Source organism: Poecilia reticulata, chromosome 21, assembly GCF_904066995.2.
Source record: "Poecilia reticulata chromosome 21, P_reticulata-male-v2, whole genome shotgun sequence".
Classification (NCBI taxonomy): Eukaryota; Metazoa; Chordata; class Actinopteri; order Cyprinodontiformes; family Poeciliidae; genus Poecilia; species Poecilia reticulata.
Window position 1 is genome coordinate 2,528,379 of NC_088850.1, and position 15,649 is coordinate 2,544,027.

At 39.2% G+C, this 15,649-nt stretch overlaps 2 protein-coding genes across 2 annotated transcripts; one reads left to right on the top strand and one right to left on the bottom strand.

Moving 5' to 3' along the window:
* The first annotated feature begins 1,123 nt into the window (after positions 1 to 1,123).
* Positions 1,124 to 7,602, top strand: LOC103457194 (uncharacterized). The gene is made up of 7 exons (XM_017302336.2): positions 1,124 to 1,341; positions 1,641 to 1,943; positions 2,711 to 2,995; positions 3,087 to 3,233; positions 4,461 to 4,495; positions 4,783 to 4,848; positions 5,584 to 7,602. Exons 1-7 carry the CDS (start codon positions 1,296 to 1,298, stop codon positions 5,686 to 5,688), a joined length of 987 nt encoding a protein of 328 aa, XP_017157825.2. The 5' UTR covers positions 1,124 to 1,295; the 3' UTR covers positions 5,689 to 7,602.
* Positions 7,603 to 9,043: 1,441 nt separating this feature from the next.
* LOC103457196 (cytochrome P450 2K1-like) lies at positions 9,044 to 14,494 on the bottom strand. Its single transcript, XM_081602337.1, has 9 exons — positions 14,245 to 14,494; positions 13,323 to 13,485; positions 13,100 to 13,249; positions 12,746 to 12,906; positions 12,469 to 12,651; positions 10,894 to 11,035; positions 10,588 to 10,772; positions 10,344 to 10,485; positions 9,044 to 10,274 (listed from the first exon to the last, which is right to left on the bottom strand). Exons 1-9 carry the CDS (start codon positions 14,449 to 14,451, stop codon positions 10,087 to 10,089), a joined length of 1,521 nt encoding a protein of 506 aa, XP_081458463.1. The 5' UTR covers positions 14,452 to 14,494; the 3' UTR covers positions 9,044 to 10,086.
* Between the last annotated feature and the right edge of the window lie 1,155 nt (positions 14,495 to 15,649).

Below are 15,649 nucleotides of genomic sequence, written 5' to 3' on the forward strand. Positions count from 1 at the left end.
CTGGAACAAACCTACACAGATCAGGATGGACAGATAACACTGCAAAACACAAACAGGTCATTTGGTGTAGTTTCTAGTAAAAATGTCAAAACTAACTTATAAGTAACTTTTCAGCAGGATATAGGAGCTTGTTTTAAAAAGTTCTAGTTCCATCATCAGATTATTTGACTTATAAAATGAGAAAAAGGTCTTGTTATAAGTGAAATTATCTGCCAGTGGAACAGTTCCTCTGCAGGTTTTCATCAGTAGGTCTCTATAAATGCTGGACGCCTTCATGCATCACACGGGTTTTCTGAAGGTGGAAGTTGATCCTTTCTGTCTGTCGCCTCTGCTGTTCTGATCGGCCTTCTGAGATTATTCATGGTTTTCAGATTATTTCTGGACATGTTGTACTGCAACATGTCTCCAGATCTGGCAGAAGAACCATCCATGGTTTTATGATTGGAAACAATAAACACACAACTGAAAACTAATTTGGTTGGTTTTTTCTGTTGCATTTGATACTTTTGCTTGTTCGTTTCCCTCATATTCATTTTTCCTCTGTTACCTCAGATCACCTCACAGCTCCATGTTAGTCAGTATCCATCCTCCACAGTACATTTACTAGCCAGTTACTCCCATCCTTTGTCAGATCCTTGTGTTTGTGTGTCATCATGTCTGATTTTCTATGATTTTTGCCTTTGATTTTTCAGTTCTTTGGTTTATTTTTGACGTTTCTTTGCTTCCATGTTCCTTGTCTGATTTGGAGATTTTGTTCTAGTTTTATGTTGGGTCAGAGTTAATGGACGCCTTCATTTGGGCCACCGTAGGAGAAACTTAACTCTGTTAAACAGCAGCTTAAAAACCTAAAGGAAGTTTTTACACATCATTACTGGTATTCTAATAAAAATCAGAGTGATGATGTTTGGTGTTATTCAGCTGAAAACATGCTGGACGCTGGTTTTGCTGGTACAAACTGTTGGCTAATCTGAGACATTGCAACATATTGCACTTCCTCTTTCATCTGAAAGTTGAATTTATTTACATTTTAGGGCTTTCTAAGATCCTGGGTAAGAGACGAAAAGCACAAGATGGGATGGTTGTATCTTATATTAACATAAATTTGCTTTTTAGAAATATGGTCTTCATCCTGTTTTTAAAAAAAACGATGAGTTAATGGTATGGAAACCAAATGACGTCATGCATGGTGGGTGTTGCTTTGTTCATAATAATAACTGAAAGAAGGAAGTTACATCGTCTTCACTTGGAAGCTGAGAGAGTTGAACAACGTCCTGCAGCCGCCGGACTGACAGGAAATGGCCAAACTGGAGATATTTCTGCTCTTTGTGCTGCAGCTGGAAGGTAAATATTTCACTTACATGTTGATTAATAACCCTAGAAAACATTTTCAAAACCATGTCAATTAACTTTTTAAGGGTTTAAGATATTAAGGTCAATTATATTTTATAAAATGAAAACTATCTGTGGAGCATCAGAAAACCTTTTAGAGGTCTGAAGAAGTTCTGAATGAAAATAAAGTACAATTAAGTTAAACTCATTAAACATTTGATTTGCTGACTCGTTTATTTTCCTCTTTTGTTCGTCGCTGTTTTCAGCTGATGTGAGCATAAAACTTCAGATTTTGTCTTTTTCTGTGAAAGGTATCAGTGGAGATGAACCTCATTTCTATCACACCGTTGGAGATGATGTTGTGTTGCCTTGTGTTGGTCCATCTTCTCCATCGTGCCTCAGTGTTAGATGGCTTTATAATGACATTGTTAACAGCTCGACTGAGGTCAAAATCACAAATGGAAACATTAACCAGAAGTCAGTTAATGCAGCCAGGCTGAGTTTGGACACTGACTGCTCTCTGGTCATAAAGAGCATCATTCCTGAGGATGCTGGACGTTATACCTGCCGGAGAGGAAACACAGACAGCCTAATGCATCTGAATATCTTATCCAGTAAGTACAGTACTTATTCCTCTTAATGCCATTTTAATGTCAGTGTGTGTGTGTGTGTGTGTGTGTGTGTGTGTGTGTGTGTGTGTGTGTGTGTGTGTGTGTGTGTGATAGAGATTTTTTGGTATTATCATTTTGTACTTTAGTTCATATTCAGTCTAATGTTAGTCAGGTTAAAGTGTTCTCTTCTTTAAACTGTATGTGTGAACTGACCTGGAGGTCACAGCTGCCTGTTATCTTCATGTGAAACAGTTTGACCGAGATTTGAACCGGGCTCAGATCATGGGTCAGATGTTAAATTGTTTTACGACCTCTGCTGTTTCCTCTGCTGTCTTATCTTGCCTTTGAAGTTTGATAATAAAAGACAAGCTGTATCCAAAGATTTTCAGAACACATGGTGAGCGGCTTGGAGGAGCAGTTCACTGTGTCTTCTCCTTCTGCAGAAGTTTGGCTAAAAACTCATATACGTTGTCTGTGGTTCTCTTTTTCCATGTAGGTTTCAGAAAATACCTAACAGTGTGTGTGTGTGTGTGTGTGTGTGTGTGTGTGTGTGTGTGTGTGTGTGCGTGTGTGTGTGTGTGTGTGTGTGTGTGTGTGGTGCTGTTGTAAATGTCTAGAGACAGCCAGTAGCATGAGCCCTCTTTCTTGTTCAATAAGGCTCCAACAAAATAATCATAAAGTGTAAAGTAATTGAAAAATGTTTACACTGGAGTAAGAAGTTATTTACTGGTTAATCTGAGATGTCAGTTTTCTCTCTGGTTTCATTTCAGTCTCTCCATCTCCACCAGCTGGTGATGCAGCAAATGATGGAAATATAAATCTACAATGTTCTCTGTGGAGATTTTTAAGGACCAGTTGTTCAGTTAACAGACTCGTCTGGATAAATGACACAGGAAGTGAACTAGTTGGTGAAGATGTCTCCAACCAGAGGACCAGTGCACAGATCCAGTGTGTTTCCTCTCTGACTGTGAAGCCTCTGAATAACAGATACACCTGCCAGTTTTTTGAGGGAAGCAGAAAGAAGATAGAAGCTCACTACACACCTTTATCTACAGGTAAAATGTAAATAAGGATAAAAAGCAAAACAGAGATTTCTTGTTTTTTTAAAGAATTGCATTCAGCTGTTGTTTATTCTTGTGAGCTCAGATCAGCCTCAGACGCATCCGGTCTACATCATTGGTCCGGTGCTGGCGGTGGGGCTGCTGCTGCTGCTGCTGGCTGCCATCGCTGCTGTTCTCATCAACTGCAGGAAGAGAACCAAACAGTCAGACGAGCCCCAGAACTCCAGTTCAGGTGACACTCACATAGTTTAAACTCATTTATTTAAAAACCAGGAGTTTCCTGAGGTTCTTCATTAAATTTAATAAAATCATGTTTACTTCTGAACACAAATGAGCTTTAAACATCGCATGTCATCAGTGTTTCGTGGCCTCCATTAGTCATGGGTCGTGTCCCGTTGAACTCTCTCACCCAGACGTCCTGGACAATTTTCCAGCTCCATTTATAGCTAAACTTTCTTCAGCGCAGCTTTACTTAACGTGCTGTTTCCAGGGTTACACTGGTTGCAAAAGATCCTGTCAACACATCACCTAAAACTTACATCACTTCCTTTGTCTTCTCATGAAAGGAAGTGGGCAATATATGTAAGAGTTGGCAAGCATGCCCAGTGGAGCACATGACAAACGTTAGCACGCACACTTCCTGTTATGATGAGACGTCTTGTTTGTCAGCTGCACAACTCTTCATCACCACAATGAGCAGGGAACATCATCATGAACGTCTTGGCAAAGAATAAAAAGCACATAAACTCCAAAACACACAGATCAGCATAAGAGGAATATCACAGTTTGTGAACCATGTGCATGCATTCTTGTAATTAGCTGCTGCAGCAGACAGGCTGGTATTCCTGGACAGCACTAAACAAAACTCTGTTAGAATACATATAGAGTTCAGTACAAGAGTTCAACAGTGATTAGTTTTAAAAAGATGTAATAAAGACTTGAAATGTTGCACAGGTTCAGGATTGTTCACAGAGATGCATCAGTCAGGCTTTCATTTTACTAAAAAATGAAAAAGTGGCAACAGTTTCTAAGATCCAGGTGATTATATTAAATCTGTAATAAAATGAAGAAATGACACATTTACCCATCAGGCTGGTCTATTTAGCCTTTCAGCTTCATTTTAACTTTTTGCTAAATTTAATAGATACTACGGAGCCCCTAAGGGGACATGGAGAGAAAAAAAAAGGAAAGAAATCCCGACTTATTATCTCGAGATCCCGAGAAACTAAGTCGAGATCTCGAGATCCCGACTTATTATCTTGAAAGTCGGGATTTCGAGATAATAAGTCGGGATTTCTTTCCTTTTTTTTTTCTCTCCATGTCCCTTTAGGGGCTCCGTAAGATACAGTTAACTCATCCCAGTTTGGGAAGATGAATTCTGTTTATCTGCCTTTCAAAGCTGTATTCATTAAAAATGTTAAAATAGGAATGGCTCTGACTGAATTAAATTTTGTTTCAGACGTCAGAAAAGCAAACAATCAAATTCACCAAAATGTGAGTATCTTCTAAATATTCTCCAGTTTCTTGTCAATGATAAACATGACAAAGAAATTTCTGTACCAAAATGGTGGAGTGTCCTGTTAAAATGTGTTCACATCCAATCAGTGTAATTGATCAGATGCCATGTCGTGATACAACATAATTTGATGCCATGTAATAGTTTTAAATATCTGGTTTTATTTGAAGCTTATAATGTGGAGCATTATAATGTATATGATGTATAACGTGTAGCTTCCCGACTGTTTTCTGGCATTAAACCTTAAACTCTGTTTTGTCCTCAGGCGGAGCTACCTTGCACTCTGACCTATGCGTCGATCGGCCATTTTACTCCAACCCCCCCTCACAGGGTAAGCGTGGGTCAGCTGATGTTTTAGTTTAACACCAAAGAACAGGATTTCACTCATTTGCATGGCGATAACAAACAAATTGAAAACGGGTGCATCTCAAAAACTAAAACTGTTAAGATCAGCGAATCAGTAATAAACCTATAACATAGATTGAGTAAAGACAAAGTGAAATACCTGAAGCATTTATTTCTATTAATTATGATGAGTTGGTCTTATAACTAATGAAATTCCAAATTCAGATTATAAAACAATTACAGTGTACATTTACTTCATGATAAAATGCACAGATTATGTATTATTGTCTTGTTATAGTATTCAGAATCACTACTGATTTGACCGTCATTGACACCCTCCAGGTCACAAAAGGTCACTGCTAAAGATACTGTCTGGCTCTCTTCAAGCATAGTAATGTAAAGTTGAGTGGAAGGAAAAAGTGTGGTGGTCAAATAAGCAGCAAGCATAATCCCTGTTTAAAAGACCTGGACTGCAACTGAAGTCTGAGCTCACAATGTCACATGAATTTCACATGAATTTCCCCAAGAATTTCCCCAATTCTTGGGGAATTTCCCCCAATTCACATGAATTTCCCCAAGAATTGTTTTTAAATCGTGTCTAATAGTAAGAACATTGATCAGGTCAGTAGAATATATAAAAGTAGCTTTGTGTTTTATTTTTTCTGATCCTAATATAAGAAGTTCTGTCCATGTTGTGAATCATGTGGTTTGTTTGGTCCAGGTCGCAGTTCAACACGATGCCGTCACTTATTGTGCTGTGAAGCCTAAAACGGAGACGGACTTCGATCCCAACAGTCTCTACAGTCGCATCGGCAAACCAGAATAAACCAGACAGGATGACGTGAATTATCATGACTTTGCATTACTAAACATCTCAACAGGAAGTGGACAAGTAAGTTTGTGCTTAAATGGCTGTATAGTTCTAGTTTATTATTAAGGAAGTGCAACTATTTTTTTTCTTTGCATTTAAGATTTCACCATAAAAAAAAAAAACCTCAGTGAAAAAAGCTGCCATTTCTGCTCTTTAAGAAGAAGTCATAGTTATTAGGAAACTACTTCCTAATCAAATGAGGAGATCAATAACCAAAGCTCATCCTGGAAATCAATTTAATTCCATCATTCAGTTGGAGGATGTGACTGTTTTACACTGGAATATATAAAAACAAGACATCAAATTAGTGGTTCTGCATGAAATATTGATATTTTTTTTGTGTGATATGCAAGAAAAGTACCAAATAAAATGTAGTTTGATATAAAAAAGGTAAGTCTAATGGTTGTTGTGATTAGTTAGCTAAAGGGTACCGTATTTTCCGCACTATAAGGCGCACCGGATTATAAGGCGCAACTTCAATGAATGGCCTATTTTAAAACTTTTTTCATAAATAAGGCGCATCGCATTATAAGGTGCATAGAATAGATGCTACAGGAGAGGCTGGAGTTACGTTATGCATCCACTAGATGGAGCTGCACTAAAGGGAATGTCAACAAAACAGTCCGACTCGAGTCGGCGAGGAGAGCCTTCCTGGGTCAGGACGTGGCCGGACGATGGTCACTGTTCTCCGTTCGCGTACAGCATGTTGGTGGAGAACATGGTGCTACATGACCTGCAGACGACCTCATGATCAGGTCGGTAGGTAGATGGGTCAGTCAAACTTTATTAATAGATTACAAACCAGAGTTCTGACAACTATCCCAGCATGCACCACGCGCTTCTTCTTCTACAGGCAAAAATGAAGTCGGCGGCTGCTTACCGTAGTTGCTAGACCTGTTGTGGCTCAGTATTGGTCCATGTATAAGACGCACCGGATTATAAGGCGCACTGTCGGCTTTTGAGGAAATTGAAGGTTTTTAGGTGCCTTATAGTGCGGAAAATACGGTACCTGCCTCAGACTGATAGCATCTGCAACATCAGGATTTAATAAACCTGGTTTCCTGAATCTGATATTTCGTGGAAGTAGTTGGGTAATTTTCCCCACAAACAGATTATGTGGAAGCAAAATGTTCTCACATGGTTATTACATCAGATTAATCTGTCATACAGAAGAGGTTAACACCAAGTATGCTAATTAGCATGTGGCTAACACCATCAAAAACAGTTTGATTTCTTTCACTCTTATTAAAGATCTTCACATGCTGTGCATCTTTTCCCAGCAAATGTGACAAATATTATTTTGACCTTTTTTTGCCTTTAGTTTGAAAATCTTAACATGTTTCCAAAATTAAATGTTTGAAAATCAACTAATGTGTAGCCTCAGTAGAGAGGCTTCTTCATGTTTTTTTATTTTCTGCAACAATAAGTTATGCAAAAATATACATTTATTGTATATCTGTGTTTTTTTTCAACCACAGCAACATAATCTTTGTTATGCTTTTTGTTTTTCCTGACGTTTTACTGAAACTATGTAAAAGTTGCCATGGGAGGAGATTTTTTGTGTTATTTCTATGTAAAACCTGAGTAAATAATTGATAGATTAGTAAACAGAGTGATTCTCAAATCATAACAAGCATGAATTGATGAAAGACTTCCTCTCTAAATACTACAATAAACATGCACATTTTGAAGCAACATAATTTCAACCTTTGAAATGATTAAAAATTAAAAAAGAAAACAGTTTAAAGGTTGAGTGTTTAGTAATTGTGTCTCTTTCTAGATCAAATTGCTCTTTTTGTATTAACTGCTGACATAAACTCAATGTACCGTTTTGTTTTCTTTTCCATTAAAAACCTCTCTGGCCGTTTGCTTCTGTCTCCTTTCTGCCCTCTGAAGCCACAGCGGCTCAGAGCAGTTCAGAGGAAGCTGTTTCTCTCCACTGTCGCCACGTGCTTTCACACAAAGAAGGATGGCTGGACATTTAAAGACAGTGCATTCAGATCGTTTATCACCCAACATTAAGATCGACTTGGACTTTATGGGACTAAATCTTAATATGACGACATGACTTCCTAGTTAAGGCTGCACAGTGGCGCAGTTGGTAGAGTTGTTGCCTTGCAGCAAGAAGGTTCTGGGTTCGATTCCCGGCCCCGGTCTTTCTGCATGGAGTCTCCATGTTCTCCCTGTGCATGGTGGGTTTTCTCCAGGTACTCCGGTTTCCTCCCACAGTCCAAAAACATGACTGTCAGGTTAATTGGCCTCTCCAAATTGCCCCTAGGTGTGAGTGTGTGTGTGCATGGTTGTGTGTCCTGTGTGTCTCTGTGTTGCCCTGTGACAGACTGGTGACCTGTCCAGGGTGACCTCGCCTCTCGCCCGGAACGTCAGCTGGAGAGGCACCAGCAACCCTCCCGACCCCACTGAGGGACAAGGGTGAAAGAAAATGGATGGATGGATGGATGGACTTCCTAGTTTTTTAATTAATTGATTTCAGACTGAATGTATTCTGTATGAAGAGAGATGAATGAGTTTTTGTTGTAAATTAGAACTGAACCTCTGCATGTTTTTTAGTTCTGGTTCCTGATGGTTCGTGTCTCTATAAAGCATATAAAGCTAAACTTGGAGGACTGTGGGTGTGTCTCAGGTCAGCTAGTAACGCTTAGCTGATGTCATTGAATATTGTGAAATGTTGTACTTCTTCTTTTAGATCTGAAAGTGTGGGAAAGTGCATTTTGCAAAACGTCAGTGTTATTCTAAAACAAGGCAATGATGTAAGTTTATTTTTTTCTGCTTTGTTCAGCTTGAAACAGCATAAGTTATATATTTTTATACAGGTCTGGAAGAAAATGTCATCAGAATCAAACAAATAAGATGGTTTTTTTGCAGGTGTGTTTTTTCCAGGAAGAGGAAATAACAAAAATGTCTTCAGATCTGAAGCAGAAGTTTGCCTTGCAGCTGTGGGGGACAGGAAATGGCTTTGCTAGCTTTAACTCTGCTGTTGGTGTTTCAGGTTGAAGGGAAGCATTTCTTTTGCTTCAGAAGGTTTTCTGGTGTAAATTATAAAAGACTAACTTATTTTGAACTTAAATTAGCAGAACAGTACAGGCTTAGCGTAAACTTACAAGAAAGCTCTGAGTTGATATGTTTAATTATAAATAATGAGTTCTTTATTTTTACTTCTAGATTTAGTGTCAACAGTGCTGTTTCCTGCGTGTCTTTTATTTTAGATTCATGTCAGAGATCCTGGTGATGTTTCCTCTGTGAGCTATAAAAATGCTGACAGTCTTCCTGCTGCGCCAACACCGAGCTAAACTTCAGGAGAAAAACCTTTATTACAACAAAACATGGAAAATGTATCATCTTCTGTTTTCTGAGTGGTTAAAGATTCATGGACAGATTTTATTTACATCATTTTATGTCTTGATAGGATTTGAAGTACATATATATAAAAGAAACCCTCCAATTTCTATATACAGATCATTTTAATTTGTGTCACATTTTTCACAATAAAACCCAACACTGATGAGACATTAACATAATTTTCTATATTGCATTTCTATCTATCTAGTATTTTATATTTCCTTTTGAAACAAAGAGTTCACCACAAAGCTCTGCGGTTCAGAAGTAGATTATCTTTGCTGCCCCCTTGTGGTAAAATAGAATAAGTGGTGCAGTTTGAAAAGTAATCGCTTAACATGAAAGGCTTAACATGTAATAAAAACTGAAAAATATTTCTCAAGATTTATTTTTATAGCTATCACTGTACATCTTAGGCATGTCATCATTTTTATTTTATTTTTTTATTTTTTTAGAACAAAGCTACCAAAAAGACCAAGGATTGAACTGAAGAGTTTAGATTAATTGAGACTTTTTTTTGTATTCCAAGTATTATTTCATAGCGCAAAGGCAAAAATGTATGTAGACTCGATTCTTATTCTGTTTATCAATTACTGCATTGATAGCTAATTTAATCATTTGCAAAAGCAAGAAATCATGGATTTGTTGACGGTAATCTTAGGGAACCTGTAATTACAAGATTCCTTCTACAGAATTCTGAATAAAATCAGGTTTATTTCTCTGGCTGAGCAGATGCAATGCAGTCCCATGGATGTTTTTCAATCCAAAGGGCAAAGAGCAGACCCTTTCTCTGCCAGCAGGAGGAGATTTCAGGTTGTATCACTGATGTCGCCCAAAGGAATGACAGGGGAAAGAGAGATCCTCTCTTTGTTCTGCAAAGAGGTCATGATTGCCTTAGCCCTGGATTTTTAAGGTTTCCATTATAGACCTTCCTTCATGAAACTCCTTCTCTTCCTATTGCTGGGATCAAAGAAGGTTTTTCCACATATAAACCCCTCCTTAATTTAAAGGGGTAACACACAGCGTGTGAGGTTGAGGGCTCAGAGTACCACCAACTCGTGGAGTTGTATCAAGTTCTTCCTCTGTAACTCCAGGTGCAGGAGAAAATCTGAAGTGCTGCAGGAGCGTGGTGAAGAAGATGAAAAGCTCCATTCTGGCCAGACTCTCTCCAAGACAAACCCTGCGACCTATTAGAAACAGATCCTCAGCCAATGCCTGTAGAGTACGGATCTATGTAAAACAATAACCAGGCTAACCTGCTGAAAAAGGCATGAAGGCGTCTCGCTTGAGGAACTTCCCATCTTTGCTGAGGAAGTTGCAGGGATAAAAGACATTTGGTTTCTCCCATTGGCTCTCATCTTGCAGGACGGACGTTAAAAGAGCAATTACTGGAGTTCCCTAAAAACACAAATCAGTCATCATTTACGTGCAATATGTTGAAATATAGGGAAAAGCTGTTGTAGTGTAAGCTGCAGTGCACCATCAAGTCTAATATCTCACCTTCTCAATAAAATGACCTTGGAACATGACGTCTTTGCTAGTCCTGTGAGGAACTGCCAAAGGAGCAATGTTGGCCAGTCTCTGTGTCTCATGGATGACGGCATCTGTAAAAGGAAGGTTCTGTCTGTCTTCAACCTGGACTTGGCGACTTCCAATCACATTCCTCAGCTCCTGCTGGACCTGGTCTGAAAGATCAAAGTCAATAAATAACAAGGATACAACAATTCTTTAATTAATCTGCAGAAACCATAAGATCTGTAGCACATTGTTCTATTTTTACATAATCTCGAAGGAGATATTCCTGACCTTGTATTTTTGGATATTTGGCCATATACAGAAATGCCCATCTCAGGGTAGTTGATGTTGTTTCAGTTCCAGCAGCAAACAGGTTCATGACTGTAACCAGCAGGTTGTCGTTGTGGTAGAGACTGTCGGTGATCCCAGATTCCTGCAGAAGATCAGGGTCAAAGATGACCCCTGTCATCTTTGCATACCTGGGCTCATGAATCTTTGGCGTTGGATGCATGACTGGTTGTGTGCCAGTCATGCATCCAGGGTGAGCACCATTGGTATACTTTATTGGATAAGACAGTGACTTTTAGCAGCTTAACAATCTGTAGTAATGGTGCCAGCAGGAGTGCGTCACTATAGTGACTCACTCCTGCTGGCACCATTACTACAGATTGGTGCCAGTCTGTAGTATTGGCACCAATACTACAGATTGGCACTGGATGCCAATCTGTCCAGTGCCAATCTGCTGGAGTGCTGAATGCACTCCAGCAGGAGTGCGTCACTATATCCATATAGTGACGCACTCCTGCTGGCAACATTACTACAGATTGAGTCATATGTCCACAACCATACTGTTCCTAATCAGGATGTGCTTGATTTTGTCACAAAAATGTTTGGCTGCTTCCTTTGCCATAATTAAACAGTCCTGGGAGCGGGATCTTCAAATTACAATTAGTGAGGCAGTTTGGGCTGATATTTTGGGGAAAATCCACTCATCATCAATTTGTGCAAGACACTCCCTTATCCAATTTAGACTAGTACATCGGGCATACCTCCATAAATCTAATCTGGCGAGAATTTACCCTCAAATCGACCCTATATGTGACAGATGTAAATTAGAGGAAGCCACACTATTACACATGTTTTGGAACTGCCCAAGGATACAGATATACTGGACTGGTATTTGTGAAGCACTGTCAGCTGTTTTTGGGGTTAAAATTACTCCTCTTTGGGGTTACTCCTGAGGGTCTAGGTTTACCTACAGGAGGCAGGAAGGTAATTGCTTTCTCAACTTTGCTAGCACACCGTCTAATTCTCCTTAGATGGAAGGATGCTGCTCCACCCACAGTGTCAAACTGGATAAAAGACGTTCTACTTAACCTAAAACTAGAGAAAATCAAGTATGTGATGAGAGGCTCTGAGAAAACTTGGAAATCGTTTATGACTTTTTTCAATAAACCTTCAACAGAGGTTCTGGAATAGCAAACCTTGGAAATTTTGGTTGAGCAGTGCTTCAATAAATCTTGACATGGATTTTTGTATGGTCTTAACTGTTTAGTTTTTCTTTTTACTACACACCTTGCGTATGTTTCTACGCTCCTTCACCCTCACGTACCTTCCTTCGTGGGGGAAGGGGCGCCAATTTATGTTTTTGCATTCACCTGAATAATGTGTAGTTGCGCCAAATGTTTGTGTTTCCTACAAACCACAAACCATTTCTTTGTGGTTTTATGGTTTCAGGCTTGATGTTTATTTTGTGATTATTCATAACTGGTGGCCTGAACATTATTGATGATTATCCTGTGAGTATCCTGGGAGAATTCAAGGTAATTTTTTAATATTACTCTGGAAGGTAATGAAGGTTCTGACCTTGTGTTGCTGTTGACGGATGAGGAAAGCGTCTGCAACTCCTCTGCACATCTGTGGACTGAGGGTCTCTTTCAAACGGTTCAGCAGCATCAGATGATGTTGTTTATTGGCAGCAAGTATATCGCTCATTTTCTTTCTGGCTGAAAACACCAGTTTGCCAATCTTTGGGAACATGTTGTACAGCTGATGGTGAACAGAACATAAACCGTGACTTCTCTAGATCTTGTGTTCAGTTCAACGTAAACAGATTTTATGCTTTAAAACAGTCCAATCACACCTGTATTGATGGCGAGCCCGACAGTTGAATGGCTTGGTTTGTTCGATTTACAATGGTAGTGAATTCTGGATCATCATATTCAAATCTTTTGCCGTAGACCATGGAGCAGATTATATTACTAACTGCATAGTTCATATGTTGGGACAAATCAAAAGCTTCACCTGCAGCAAAGAAACCAGAAAAACATTATTCAACACATTGGCTCTAATTATTGAGAGAATTGTTTTGCTTTGAAGCTGTACTGCAAATAATAGCTCTGAGCAACAGTTAACTATAATGCCTCAGGTTAAAGAACAAAGTTCTCATGGTGAAATCTGCCAATGGCAATAATATCTTCTTCCTCTCTGCTGTTACCTTTAAACTCCTTAAACTTCTGGATGAGGATGCGACATTCCTCAATGATTTTCTCCTCACATACTTTCTTTCCCATCCCAAAGTCCTTCAGGTTGGTCAAAGCAAAGCGGCGCATTTCTTTCCAGGAGTCTCCATTGGAAAATACAATACCTGTTCAACACAGTTTAATAAGATAAGTCAGTAAACTAACTTCTCAACCTGTGAATTTGTAAAGATTCCTTACCGTGAAGCATATTTCCTTCTTTAGCCAGTGTGGATGCTTCCCGTTCTCCAAACTCCTCAGCATAGCTGACAAATGCTTCTTTCACCGTCTTATACCCTGTCAGGACCACTATCTTCTTTGGTCCCATGTGGACAGTGAACACAGATCCATACGTCTTAGAAAGCTTTGATGAAACCAGGTGTGAATAAAGAAAAAGCAAATTAATTCATTTCTCAGGAACGAGGGACTTCATATGTCAGTAAATATCTTTTCTTTGCTTAACATTGTGTCTCTTTCACACAATGTTAAGCAGATCTGGCTCAGATCTGCTTAGCTGTGCTTTGTTCCTAGAAAAGGCCACTATAGGAGTTACTGCTGCCATCATGGTTTTACCCCTGCGTGTCATAAGCCTGGCGGGTCACCAGGCTTTACTCCCCACCAGACTAAGCCTTGCAAGATTTATTTATACACCAGAAACAGTAATGGCAGGTTAAACTAGGTTTATAGATGACACATTGAGCTGGGTGTGAAGGAGAGCTCACCTGTTGCACCATCTCTGTACCTGTCCATCAGCAGCTTTACACGCTATTATGTTAAATTTACAATGACCTCTGAATTTTTTTATATTTTCAACATATTTTAACACAACAGCACGGTGGGCTGCTGGTGGACTGCCCCAGTGCTCTACCATCAGACTTAGCAGGTTTTCTGGAGGGAACCCTGAACTATTAACTTTTTACTTTTCTACTCCTGCAGCAGTGCGTCAGTATTTGTTTGTTTATATGCTCTGTCTTCTCAAAGCCCCACTTGATCAGATTAATTTCATCAGATTTTAGTGTAACAGTGACCCAGTTTTTTTGTTCTGTGTAAGGATGGATAAAAAAAATAAGATATATAATAGTTTAAAAGAAGGTAAATTGCAAACATTTATGATGTGCCTCACCTTTAGGAATGCTTGGTCAAGTCTCTTAACATCCAGCTGCAGCAGGTTGCCAATGATGGGAAGGGGTTTTGGTCCTGGTGGTCCCTGTCTGTGGCCCTGAGGCCTGGATTTAGAGAGAATGAAGTGAAACCCAATGAGGATTAAAACCACAGTCCCTAAAACTGAAACTGGGCTGAATGACTGGAGAAAAACCTCCATCGCTCCCATGACTGCAACACTCAAAAGTCCTGTCGCTGTGCACCAGCTGTTCTGTAGGACATATATTTGAGTTGATAGAAGCAAAGTTCAATGTGCAGCTGGAGGTGGAGCATGTGGTTTACAGCAGGCAGTTTGGAACATTAAGTTTTTACCAAGAAAATGTATTTGCAGTATTTCATATCAGATGTCAGAAACAACCAAAGTAAGCTGTGCATATAAAAAACTAAAACAAAATGAGCCCTGAAGGTTCTTGTGGTCCTTATAGATTTATATTAAGTTTTGCCAGGTGGATCATTGCATATAGTTTGGCTGGTTGAGTAGATCTGTTGCTCCCCTCCATTGAAACCAGACAGAAGATGTTTTGTTTTCTTGGAGACGTGATCTTAGACAGCACCAGGGTCCTACACTTTCAAAATAAAAGCAATGATGACTAAAGAGTCACACCAGACCCAGACTGAAAAATTCGTTTTTATGGTTCCTTTTTTAAAGACTTAGAAACATTTTCTTTGCAAAGCATTTTATGTTTTTAAAAATTTCAAACTTCAGTTGGAAATATTTCTGATTTTCAATAGTTTTAAAAACACCATAAACATTCTTAAGATGTTTTATGATCCTTGATGTTGCAATATTTTACAGCTTTTTTAAAGGTTTTATTTGCTCAGTGAAGCCTCATTGGAGAGTGACGAAATTGGAATATGGGTAATGAGAAGGAGACATGAGGCAAAGGTCATCAGGCCGAGAGTCAACTCTGTGACGGCAGCATCAACGACTAAGACCTCCACATGTGGGTTGTTACAGCCAGTCCGACATTTTACAGTTTTTAACTTCAAAGTTAACAACTTTATCTTATTTTGCAGTTCTTTTAAATTGCATAATTTTATTTCTCTGATATTTTGCAGGTTTTAATATTGTGTTATTCTTCTGTGATAACTTCTATTTTTCTATCTTAAGGGGAAAAATCTATGTAGGCTGAGATTTTTTTACTGCATTTTATGCAAACATGTTTAGACTGTTCTGAACCATCCATCCATTCAGCCATTTTCTTACACCCTTGTCCCTTAGTGGGGTCCGGAGGGTTGCTGGTGCCTCTCCAGCTACCGTTCCGGGCGAGAGGTGGGGTCACACTGGACAGGTCGCCAGTCTGTCGCAGGGCAACACAGAGACACACAACCATACAAGCACACACTCACACCTAGGGGCAATTTAG